This window comes from Macaca mulatta, chromosome 6 (genome assembly GCF_049350105.2).
Source record: "Macaca mulatta isolate MMU2019108-1 chromosome 6, T2T-MMU8v2.0, whole genome shotgun sequence".
NCBI classification, from domain to species: domain Eukaryota; kingdom Metazoa; phylum Chordata; class Mammalia; order Primates; family Cercopithecidae; genus Macaca; species Macaca mulatta.
Genome location: NC_133411.1, coordinates 60792817 through 60806162, shown reverse-complemented (window position 1 = coordinate 60806162; position 13346 = coordinate 60792817). Strand labels below are relative to the sequence as shown.

Below are 13346 nucleotides of genomic sequence, written 5' to 3'. Positions count from 1 at the left end.
TTTCCCTCCAGAGGACACCAAGGAGGAGAATGCATGCAAGTTCACTTTTTGTCTCTCAGTTACCTGGGCCTCAGGTGCTTCATCTGTAAAATGAGGAAAACCACACATTCTATCTTTTAATATTGTTGTAAAGATTAAATGGGTCTATAGATATAAAACACTTAGAACAATGCCAGGTAAATAGCAAATGCCATATAATATTGTTAGCTAGCATCATTATCATTGTTCTTGTTGAACATTAGTTTTCTTCAGTTCCTTCCATTCATAGTGCTCAGCAGAAACCATAAACCTAATGGCACTAACTCTTGAAAGAGGGCTTGGGGTCAGGTATAGACATCATGGTGAATGAAGAACTCATGCCTATGTACAGACCACTGTGTTTTCTGCCTGCCCACTGGTGTGAAATAGGCTGCGTTGCCAGATTCCCTAATTTATAAAGGAGCGTTGAGAGGGCAAATTTTGTGTGAAAATTCAGTTCGAAATTACTCCATATGCTAAGCAAACACAAAGGAGGTTCACTGACTACCAGTTTCTAACCTTGCCCACTTCCTAATTAACTGCAGTCACTAATTCTGAGTGGTACTTGTCTTCTTGCTCACATTATACCTGCTCCAATCCTTAATATCTCCATTAATGCAATCCCAATTCTCTCCTTTTCAGGAGTCCTTGAATGCCAAGAACTCCTGATTAAATCATGATTAAATAACACAGGAAACATTAGATTAAATAACTTTAAAATTGAGAGATGAAAAAGGAGACAAGTACAAAAGAGAATCTAATTAAGTTCCTTAAAAATGCCTACAGAATGTAGCATTATGTAAAGTTGTGAATCAATTATTAAAACTGAACAGAAGAATATGGGCTTGCGTGAAGTAATTGGAAAAATAAAAGGAAACTTATTTGACCCAGTTTAACTGTCAAAGGGGAAGCAGCTTTGGCCATATTTCATGTGCAATGAACAAGGCATAGTTTTCTCCCTATAAAACTGATTTATTTTGCCAATTAATTAGAAGAAAGTCATTATTAATGTCTTTGGTTTGTTTACCAAATAACAGATACCAATCATTGGTTTCTATATCCCCATTCCTAAGTTTTTTTAAATCACTTTGAAAAAGAACTCATGAAGTATTCAAAAATATATATATTTTTTTGTTTTAAAAGCAATGGAAAACAGCATTAAGAAGTTGAAATTAAAATATGCCAATTGCAAGTGCCAGAACTACATTCCTACTGTAAGCCCAGAACTTAATAAGTTTCAAAAAAATGTGATGATTGTCAGTCTTTTCCACATAATTCTTAAGAGTATCTTATGATTTTGACCTTTTAAGTATGTAAAGGAAACTTCGGGTTTTTTCTTTTTTTCTTTCTCCCCCTCTCTCTCTTTCTGCCTCTCTGTTTGCTACCTGTAATGTTAATTAATCTCTCAAATTCTCTGGCTTTTTAACTTTTATTTTTTACTTTATCTGGAGTTATAGATTAAAAATTTTGAGACACATTCTGTAATCTCTAAGTATTACTATATTCTTTCTTTACATTTTTGCAACCTTAAAATCAAACAAACAAAAAATTAAAGAAACCTTATTGTAAAGACTTTGGAATATCATAAACCATAAAGATCCCTTGCAATATTCATTTATGCACTGATCTTAACACATATCACAAGCAATACTTAATTCACTTACTGGCAGCACAGTCATCAGAATAGTAATATCCATTAGTAAAAATAGAATGACATTGTTCAAAATTGATTACATTTTTAGAATAATACAGTTATAAAACATAGGATTTTTAAGGAAGCATGCCAATGGTTTAGATAAAACTGATATAAAGTTGAATTACGCTCTCTAAGACATTTTTTTTTCTTTTTTTTGCGTGGCACGATCTTGGCTCACTGCAACCTTTGCCTCCTGGGTTCCAGTGATTCTCCTGCCTCAGCCTCCCGAGTAGCTGGGATTACAGCTGTGTGCCACCATTCCTGGCTGACTTTTGCATTTTTAGGAGAGATGGGGTTTCATCATGTTGGCCAGGCTGGTCTTGAAATCCTGACCACAGGTAATCCACTTGCCTCAGCCTCCCACATTGCTGGGATTACAGCCATGAGCCACCGTACCCGACCTCTTTAAGACAATTTTAACAGGGTTATACATACATACGCATACCTATGTGAGTCAATGGAAATTTCAAATAAGATTGTGTTTTTATTTGTTTTTAAGCTTCTTTTTTTGGTGTGTGATGTTTTTCCCTTTTTTTATATAGTCAAATCCTTTCAACGATTTGCTATATTTTTTTTATTAGCTTTAAACTCTGAAATTTTTCCATCCTTCAGAAAATTTCCATTTTTCTCTATTTTTTTATATTAACTTTCAATTCACTTGACAGTGTATTTGGATATGTAAATATTAATCAATTAATTGTTCCAAAAGCACTTGTTAAATAAGGCGTTCTATTTCACTGATTAGTGATGTCTTTTTACTCTTTTCATAACTAAATGAACGTGAACACTGATATGATATGAGAGACTGTTCCGTGCCTCAAATAACACCAGATTACTGAACAATTACAGGAAATGTTTAAAAACCAAAAATACTTTTTAGCTTTGAAACCTACTTTTTAAATTAGCAGTACCTATCTTGACTGATCCTACAGGAAGTAGAAATGAGATTTGGGATTCTGCTGTTATCAACAAATACTCAACACACTTTTCAAGGGCAAAGAATCAGGATTCTTTTTGTTCCCTTTTCTTCAAGACATACAGTAGCAGTGGTTTTGCTGAATATCCTAAAAAGTCTACACATCAACATTATTTTGAATATTCAACATTGGATAGCCAAATAAATAGCATAATTTATCAACAAGCAAGTTCTAAGCATCTAAACCTCCAGATTGGGAGGGATTGTGAGGGAGATCTACATACTTTCTTGAGAGGAATAATGATTTGTAAAGTAAACACTCACGAGAAACCCTCCAGTTCCCATGTTCCTTGTGAGGGTCAAGCCGAGGCTCATGTTGGTTTTCATCTCAGTAACATTTGGAATGCTTGTTGAAGCTTTCAAAGGGAAAACAATTTTTTTAAGTGATTAAATATTCCTCATTTACTTAAAGATATTTTTAAAAAACCAGGCACACCCATGTTTTCACGTAGCATTGAATTTAGTGTCATCAATATAGGTACCTGAGTTATATAATGAAGTGTGGGGAAATGCAATGCCTTCAGTGATCTGGTAACTCACATTAATGTGTGAGGCTGCAGAGCATAAGGCAGTAAGGAGTGGGCTCTAAAGAGGATATGACTCATAGATGTTTAATTATTATTATTTTTTACAATATTCTGGCCAAACAAAATACATTTGAGGACACCATTTTTTCCTCTTTTGAAAGTCATAGTAGCTCTATCTAATGCCTTTTTTTTTCTGGGTCAGTAAAAATATCCTTGAAGTGTTATCAAAGAATGCCCTATGATAGAATCTGGCTCAAAGCAACAGTGGGTGAATGTTGAAAGGAAATTAGACTCGCCATATAATATACTAAATAAATCTCTCCACCTCCTGTCTTCCACTGACCTAGGGCATCAACCACTGTATCCATTCTTGAGTTATGTTTCCAAGCTTAATGGTTTATTTTGCAAAGAGGAGAGAAAGAAATATGGATGGTTTCGGACTTCTGCAAGTAATCATCAAAATTATTGAAAATGTTGATGGAAATCAGTCCATGGTCTGGAGGTAAATGGTCCAGGAGACAGCACATTTTCCACACATCTCGTTAAGTCAAGTTTCCAAACTGTTTTGGAAATTTGGATACAATTGTGCCCCATATTTCTAAAGACATAAGGGCAAAAAAAAGCTGCCTATATTTCTTTAAGACAGAACAATGATTGTTTTGATGTTATTTTTCAGTTGAGTCTAAGACAAATCACTTGTTTCGCAAGTAAATTTAAACTTACTTTGCAAATTTAGTTTTTCACATGTGGCAGTGGATAGGTCAACAGGACACTTATACACATCTCCCATTCGGTTCTCAGGAAAGCCACTCCAGGGTGAACCAACAAGTAACCTAGAAACAGACTTTTTTTATTAGACACAAAGTGTTAAGTGTAGTTTCTTAAAAATAAACCTGATCACAAACAGTGAAAAACACATTTAAATTTCAATGTGAATAGTTTATATTTGTTCAGCTACGATTTGACCTGCTTCCTTTCTGCTTAGCTGATCAAGAGCTTTGATCAATGTCTGTAATACTGCTGCTTTGCCACACACCCTAGGTCTCTTTAAAGCAATGCCGTCCAATAGAAATATAATGCAAGCCAAGAATATGAGCCACGCATATAATTTCAAATTTTCTAGTAGCCAGCCACATTAAGAACATAAAAAGCCACAGGTGAAATTAATTTTAAAAATATATTTTATTTAACTCAATATATCCAAACTAGCATGCAATCAAAACTAGCATGCAATATCAAAATTAGTAATGAGATATTTGACATTCCTTTTTCCTAAGTCTTTGAACTTCAGTGTAGACTTTATACTTAGAGCACATCTCAATATGGAAAAGTAACGTCTCAAGTGCTCAGTAGTCACATGTGACTCATGGCTACATATTGTTCAGCACAGCTCTAAAGAATGAAACAAAATTAAAATCAAGAACAACAACTAGCCTTTGCTCAGTGCTTTCTATGCCCTGAGCATTTTCATATGTTGACTCATTTAGAGAGCAGATACCTTATCTAAGTGGCTTTATGCTAACTGTCTTTATAAGGGGATACTTAGCAAAAATATAGAACAAATATGTTACGAGCTATCTTTATGTGTAACAACCTGCATATGTCTAGAATACAGGATGAGATTGGTGTTTACATCCTTCCTTTGGTTAGTTTCACTTCCTTCAGAACTTCACCTAGAGACTATGGGTTTTCCTGAAGAAGAACTAACCTGACACTTGGAACCACAGAAGATTGCACAGAAAGAACCCAGGTATCAGTTTGATCTTTAGAAACTGCAGCAGGTTACTCAGCGGCATTCAATTAACATGGAAGCATATTTGCTTCCATTTTTTTTTTCATGTCAATATTGGGAAGGATTAAAATATCAAAGAAACTAAAATTCTTGAGCCTTCTGTATATATATTTTATAATTATCATTAAACAACATATGCCCCATGTTGAGGTACAGTAGATACAAAAGGATTAAATCAGACTGCTGTCTTCTAAATCTAGTAAAACTAGATATATGTGACAAGTAAAATAAAAATTCAAATGACCTGGAATATATGATCTAATTTACCAGTAGAAGAAACATTAAAATGGTCCAAGGCTACAAAAATGGACACCAAAGGATGAAGGTTTTAACCTGAAGTGTTAGCAGACAGAATAGCATGAACAATCAGGGAAAAAGGAAAATACAGATTATTTTGAAAGTTAATAGTTCAGTAATAAGTTCTCTCCTTGTACATCTTATAAAATTATTCTCAAACTAATATAGAGCATTCTAAGATACTTTAATTCAATTAGCCTTAACGTTGGAGTTGAAAGATTTTTTCTTCTTATGAGCTAATAATTTAGCATAATTTACCTTTTAAAATATTACCATAGTTAGGTTTACAATAATACCAGGCAGATGGGTTAAGGCTTTTGAAAAAGATAGAAATTTGAATGTTGAATATTATTAAGTCCCAATAGTCACTTTAATGAAGGGAGGGAACCAGTGCAGAATTGGAACACGTGTTTGAGCATATCTGATGTCTTTCAAATTCATGATAGTGCAGAAGAAATTAGGAACCTTATAGAGCCTGTACTGAGAAAACTGTCTTCCAGAGCCTTGATTTTCTCCATCTGCACAGGTCTTCATTTCGTAGTAGTACTACACAGCATTAACTCTGATTTTGCATGCTGGACATAAAGCGTAAAAAGGAAAGAATCTGACTCTAACTTTCTTCTCTAACCCTGTCTTTTTCTATGTGTCTTCCTAAAACCACATTTCAGTCATATCGAATTTAGCTCCTCCTTCAAATCAGAGTCTCTGTTGCTCCTAAGTCTTCATATGTGCTGTTTTCTGCCTGGCAATGTTTACTCATTAGTTAGATCTCCTGTTTGACACCATTTCTTCTGGGAAGTCCCCTGGCTCTTTTAACTCTGGGTAACCCTAAGTACCTTCATAGCCTCTGACCTTTCTGCATCCCATTTAAAAAAGAAAAAGTCATATTGCCCACTAGCTGCTTCCCACTGACTAAATCCCCTACTAGAGAGGAAAGGTACATAAGGGCTAGGAAATCTGTGCCTGTAGCAATGAATAACCACTCATTGAACAAATGAGTTAAAAACAAAAACAAAAACAAAAACAAATGAACAAGCAAATGAATGGATGAGTCTACGCCATTATTTTAAAAAGAGTTTCCTGGTTAAGGAAAAGTTAAGAAGTTAAGCAGAAAATCTTTCCTTTTTTTTTTTTTTTTTTGAGATGGAGTCTCGCTCTGTTGCCTAGGCTGGAGTGCAGTGGCAGCATCTCGGTTCACTGCAAGCTCCGCCTCTCAGGTTCAAGCGATTCTCCTGCCTCGGCCTCCCAAGTAGCTAAGACTACAGGCCCACATCACCAAACCTGGCTAATTTTTGTATTTTTAGTAGGGGGTTTTGCCATGTTTGCCAGGCTGGTCTTGAACTCCTAACCTCAGGTGATCCTCCCACCTCAGCCTCTCAAAGAAAATCCTTACTTCTGTTCTTCTGGGGAGCATGTATTTTTGCTTGTTTGGTTCAAGTAAAAGTTAAAAAAAAAAAAATCAACCAAGTTGAGAGAAAAGCATCATACATTCTGTTACTATTGTGTTATTGCATCATCTGTTCCTGACTCAGCCTCTGCATATCTTCTATGCATCAAACTGGCATTTTTTCTCTCAAACAAAAGCTTACTCTAGAGTAAATGTAGAGAACAAAATAGCACCTTATAGCAAGAAACTATCATAAGAAGTGTGGCTCTGCCCCTTGGCATTCATTAATTAATTCCTATTAATTATAGTAAATTTTTCAACATCTGGTACTATGTGATTATCTAATTTCATCTGCAGAAGAAGCCTGAGATTATCTTTTTCTTTTTTGAGATAGTGTCTTCCTGTGTCACTCAGGCTGGAGTGCAGTGGCGCGATCTTGGCCCACTGCAACCTCCACTTCCTGGATTCAAGTGATTCTCCTGCCTCAACCTCCATAGCTGGTATTACAGACATGTACCACTACGCCCAGCTATCTTTTGCACTTTTTTAATAGAGATCGCATTTCATCATGTTGGCCAGGCTAATCTGGAACTCCTGACTTCAAGTGATCCGCCCTCCTCAGCCTCCCAAAGCACTGGGATTACAGGTGTGAGCCACTGCGCCTAGTCACTGGGGATGATCTCATCTCCATTTTACTCTATTTCCATTTTACAGATGGAATCACTGAGACACTGAGACACAGATGGATGAGTGACTTGCTCATGTTCCCATGGCTAGTGAAAACCAAGTGCGGAAGCCCAGGTTCTTAACGTTTAGGCTAGTGTCCTTCCTCTTAGCTGCAGGAGGGCCTGGCAGAGGGCCCAGATTGGGAAAATGATCTTAGCAGATGAGGTGGGTTCTAGAACTAGCATGGATTAGAAACCAGACACAGGGAGTCAGGCCACAATTATGTGAAGGGGTGTGTGGCTGTGTGATATATGAAGGGGCTGTAGACTGGACACCAAGCACAGCTGTCCTGTGAGGGCACATCCATACTGTGGGGCCTAGGCTACACTGTTCTCAATGGCAGGTTGGAACAAGGTGTGTTCAGACAACACCAACTGCAAACTCAATGGCAGGTAGGAACAGGGTATGTTCAGACAATACCAAATGGTAATGCCAAATTCAGGTGATTCTACTATGCACATTTCCAATCATCCTCACCACAGTCCAAGAGAGGCTTGCTGAGAAACAAAAGAGGAGTGTGTCTGATCTAAAATTTAACTGTTTCATTCATCAGAACCTCCGGTCGCAAAGCTGCAACTACTCGCTGTTTTCTCCCTGAGCAGACTATTTGTTTTTTTTCTATCAACTAAGCACTCCCTGGACACTCTCCCTGTCACCTCCTACTACCTTATCTAAGAATTCAGGATTTGATAACCTTGCAGCTCAGGGGGGGTTATAACATCACGATCACCTCTGTGAAAACTGCAGCTCTTCTAAGTTAATCAGAAAGAAGAGAAAAGTAAGCATCTGTGCAGTTGCGTGCCACTTAACAAGAAAGATGTGAATGCACTTGAAATTCCCCGAAAGATACATGCAAATACATCTCTGACAGTATTATGCTATCTTAAACTCTTAACACAAGGCAATAGAAAATAGTGGAAAAACAGGCCATTTTGGTAACTCTTGAAGAACAAGGGTTTCTTCATCATATATGACTCATTTCTTAAATATTGTGAACCACATTAGTAAGTAGGCTACAGGTCATGTTGTTGACTACAGAGAAGTCACTAACCTTTGCTTACCTTCTTTACTAGAAACATTTCCAGCAGACTCTCCTCCTCATTCATACCCTAAGGCCTCAGTGAAATCCTAGTTCCTGACAACTCACCCTCATAAGAAGAGGCAATGACATCACCAATGGCTATTCCAAGAAAATTGTGACATTCTTAACTTAATCAGACAGGAAGATGAGGGAGGCTGTTATATTTCTCTACGAAATCTTACATGCAGGAAGAGACACACCAAGAGAGACTGTTACCAAGGTGGGAAATAGGATATGTTGGTAAGTATACCTGCTGAAGTATGGCAAAACCTCTTTGAAGTAATGGATTTAATTTAATCCCAACCAGACAAAAGAGTTGCATGAACAGGCGTGTGTGCTGATTCTCAAAACAAAACAAAATCCCAAGATATAAACTTTTCTTTTCCTTCAGTGAAACTGGGAATTATTCCAAGACTACTTTAAATAACACTTACTGTTCAATTATCTTGTGGGAAAGTAGTGATTATGTAGACTTTCAAAACACAGCCAATTTGCCTACCTCCAGTGGAATTCAAAATACTTTGTTTAGTTAGCAAGCAGTATTTATGGTGGTGTAGGTAGGACAGTTTTAAACCCACAATCTAGGGGCTGTTATAAATATCTTCCTTTGGTCTGTGAGTCTGTAAATTCTCCAAGTGCTTTCTTCAATACTCGAGATTTTTACCAGAGATTACTGACAGAGGTACTTAAGATAGTAGGGCAAAACATTTTGTTTTATTCAATTTTATAACAAACGTTTATTGCGCTCTTAGGGACTGAAATGATACACAACTCCAGTGGGCACCATTCCTCATATGGTGTGTCCAGGCCTTGTGCAGTATACAATCTGTGAGTCTATACATGGTGGCCAGGCCTATTATGTACCAGACCTCATTCTAGGTACTGAGGATATACTAGTGAATAAATTAGTAAAACAGTTTCTAGCCTGAGGAGCTTACGTTCTAGTGGGAGAAAATAGACAATAAATGTAGTAAGTAAGTAAAACATATAGTGGTAGTGATCAGTGCTTTGGGAGTAAAATAAGCAGGCTGGAGTTAGGAATGTGGGGTGGAGAGCAGTATAATCTTCATTGGAATGGTCAGGGACGGCCTCACTCAGAAGGTAATTTTAAGTAAAAACTTCAAGGAGGTTAAAGAGCAAACTTTAAGACTATAGTGGCAGAATAGTCCAGGCTGCAGGAACAGCAAATGCAAAAACCCTGTGGCTGGAAAAGAATGAGTGAGGGGGTAGCGGAAGGAGATGGTAGTCCTACTGGTAATGATAGATCATGTAGTGACTTGTATGTAATGATTAATAGAAGGCCTCAGCTTTCCAACTGAGGGAAATGAGAATGCCATTGGAGGGTTTTGAGTACAGCATGATGTGATCTGACATATTTTAGAGAATTTTGAAGGCCACACTGTTGGGAATGATAGTATTGAAGCACAACTGAGTCAGGTAAAGTACTTAGAAGGCAACTGCAATCATTCAGGCAACAGATGATGGAGTGCTCATACAGGGCTGGCAGAAGGGAAAGTGGTAAGAGGTGGTCTTGTTTTAGACACAGTATGATGGTAGGGGCCGCAGGACTTCTTGAGGAGTTGGTCTTTCAATGAATGAATGAATGAATAACAGTCAAAGACAGCCTAAAGATGTTTGGCTGAGAAACTGAAAAAAACTTGTCACTACCATCAGATTAAAGGGGATGCTGTCAGTAGAGCAAGATTTTGCGATAGGGGGAGCTCAAGAGTTCACTGTGAGATATTTTAAGTTTGAGAGGTCTGTAAGTCATCCAAGGAGATATTTTACTTTGGATTAGAAACTTATTGTAGTTACATGATATCTACATGGACGTACAAATTTCAAAGTCTATAGTATATAAATGTTGTTTCTTATATTGTTTAGTTCCAGGCCATGGACAACACAAGGTGCTTGGTGAGCTGTAAATGATACCTGCTTTCTGCCGGTAAACGCAAAATGAGTTTGTGATGGAAAGAATTCACCCATGAAGGCTGCCCGTCTCTGGGAAGAAGGAAGACAGGTAAAGACAGTCATTTCATTTTTCAGGTCTTATTTAGAAATACTGCTATTATAAATTTAATAGTTAAATTCTTTGGCATATATTGAAAGGCAATTTTAATATTTAGGCCTCATTATTTTGCCTCAGACTTCTAGGCTTCCACATTGTTTCCTCAATTAGCGGGATGGCTAGACCTTCAACGTCTTTCAGTTTCATGATAAAGAGTCCACCAACTTCACTATTGCTAAAACATTTTAAGCTAACTGTTCTGTCTCATAAAAACTCCAGAAATTAGCTTCGGCACTAGAAGAAATACAATCAATAAAAACTGATTATGTTACTTCTTGTCATCCAACAAGTAGTTTTCTAGAAGTTAAAATCAAAAGCTAAAATATTAACCGTAAAGCCCTGTGATAATACAAATTCCTGTTCTTGGCTATTGAAGGGAAAGAGGGGGATAATTTTAAGACTACCACATTTTGCAAATCAAAGCCCATGGGCAACTAGGTGCTTTGGCAGATGGTTGTTTCATCGATGACAAAAACTAGAATAGCAACATTTGTAAACTGCTTTATAGCTCATAAAGCATTTTTTATGTGCATTATCTCCTTTGATCCTTATAAACACTCTGTGAGTCAAGTGTATAACTATTTATGCTTTCATTTAAAGAAATAGACTTTAAGGGTCTAAGCAAAAGCAACGCCTATATATCTGCACTCCTGCCCTTTTGTTCAAAATCGCTGGTTCTTTTTACCATATTAAGTTCCCTTAGAACTCTTCTAGAGAAGCACTGTTTGCTTTCCCATCATATGGAGCATAGCAAGTTAATAAATAGTTTCCACTTATGCCACTTAGCATTCCCCAGATCCTTCTTTAGATGGAGATAGATGGATGTAAATGTCTTTGACAACCAGATACTAGGAAGGTGTGTGTGTAAGTTCTAATCACCTTTGTAAATGAACTTTATTCCGGAAACAGATATTCACACATTATCACAAAGGAAAGCTTAAAATTATAAGACTTGTTGGTGAGGCATGGAGGATTTTTACAGATCATTAAAGCACCCCAGACATTCTGGAGCAACATATCTGTCCCACGTGAGAGTCACAAACAATAGGTATGTATGTATTCATGTGTTTGTAGGTGCACACACAAACTTGTATCCAGAGTGAAGGAATGAAGAAGTAAATCAGGGGATATTTAAAGTGTCTTTCCTACCATAATTTTGTTTGTTTGTTTGTTTGTTTGTTTTTGAGATGGAGTCTCACTCTGTCACCCCGGCTGGAGTGCAGTGACATGATCTCGGCTCACTGCAACCTCTGCCTCTCGGTGGGGGGTTGTCATTGTTGATATGAGACATGCCACTTTGGATACCTGTATTAATAGTGCTGAGGATGGCTTAATTGTACAGCAATAGCATAATAACTATTTATAAAAATTTTAACAATAAGTATTTAAAGTTAAAATAGAAGTGTAAGAATATATTACAGTTGGATTTCTAATGTCTTTACAGAATCAAACACTGGATTAAGTTATGAGTAAAAAATAAAATTGAATGGAAGAAGAAAAGGAATGTATATGTTATAAATTTAAAATAAAAGTAGAGCCAGGCTCAGTGGCTCATGCCTGTAATCCCAGCACTTTGGGAGGCTGAGATGGGATCACTTGAGGCCAGGAGTTTGAGACCAGCCTGGCCAACACGGTGAAATGCCGTGTCTACGAAAATCACAAAAAATTAGCCAGACATGGTGGTGGGCACCTGTAGTCCCTGCAGTCTCAGGAGGCTGAGGGAGGAGAATGGCATGAACCCAGGAGGAGGAGCTTGCAGTGAGCCGAGATCGCCCTACTGCATTCCAGCCTGGGTGACAGTGTGAGACTCCATCTCAAAAAAAAAAAAAAAAAATTAGCCGAGTATGGTGTCCTGTGATTCCAGCTATTCAGGAGGCCAAGACATGAGAATCACTTAAACCCGGGAGGCAGAGGTTGCAGTGAGCCAAAATTGAGCCACTGCATTCCAGCCTGGGTGACAGACTGAGACTCTGTCTCAAATAAATAAATAAATAAATTTAATTAAATCAACTAAGATAAAAGCAAACTCTGTGAATAAATGAAGCTGGCATGTTAAATGGCACTGCCAGGACAACCTAAGGCAAGAGACTTTTATCTTTGAAACAGATATAAAGGATGATAATTGGCTAATATTTAAAAGGCTATATCATAAAAGACAAAGACATGATTGTTTTGGAAAGAGGATTGGAATAGCATTCTTGGCCAAGAAGAAGAAGAAATGGACAGAAGCTAATCAATATGCATGGAAGCTAATAAATGCCAGATGATAATTGGTTGAAGGGATAGGAAGAGGTAGGGAGGACCCAGTTTTGTTTTTGAGACGGAATCTCCCTCTGTCGCCCAGGCTAGACTGCAGTGATGTGATCTCAGCTCGGCCTCCCGGGTTCAAGTGATTCTCCTGCTTTAGCCTCCCAAGGAGCTGGGATTGCAGGTGCCTGCCACCACGCTCAGCTAATTTTTTATAGTTTTGGTAGAGACAGGGTTTCACCATGTTGGCCAGGCTGATCTCAAACTCCTGACCTAAAGTGATCCACCCGCCTTGGCCTCCCAAAGTGTTGGGATTACAGACATGAGCCACCGAGCCGGGCTCTGAAGTGCTTTACTTTTATTCCCACACAAGGTGCTCATAACATTCCAGTTTGATAGGGAGGGCATACTTTCTGCTCCAGAGAAGTTGTATGACTTTCCCAAAGTCACCCAGGGGGTGGTGGGGAAGCTGAGGGAAAACCTTTGTGCTCTGGCTCCTGAGTATATTTATACAAGAAATTCCTGTCTATG

General features: G+C 37.7%; 1 protein-coding gene across 1 annotated transcript in view; it reads right to left on the bottom strand.

Annotated features, from left to right (window-relative positions):
• Positions 1-13346, bottom strand: part of ITGA2 (integrin subunit alpha 2) — a 101714-nt gene that overhangs the window by 44074 nt on the left and 44294 nt on the right. The window contains 2 exon segments of the mRNA NM_001260822.1: positions 2955-3046; positions 3941-4050. Coding sequence (NP_001247751.1) covers positions 2955-3046; positions 3941-4050 — 202 coding nt within the window.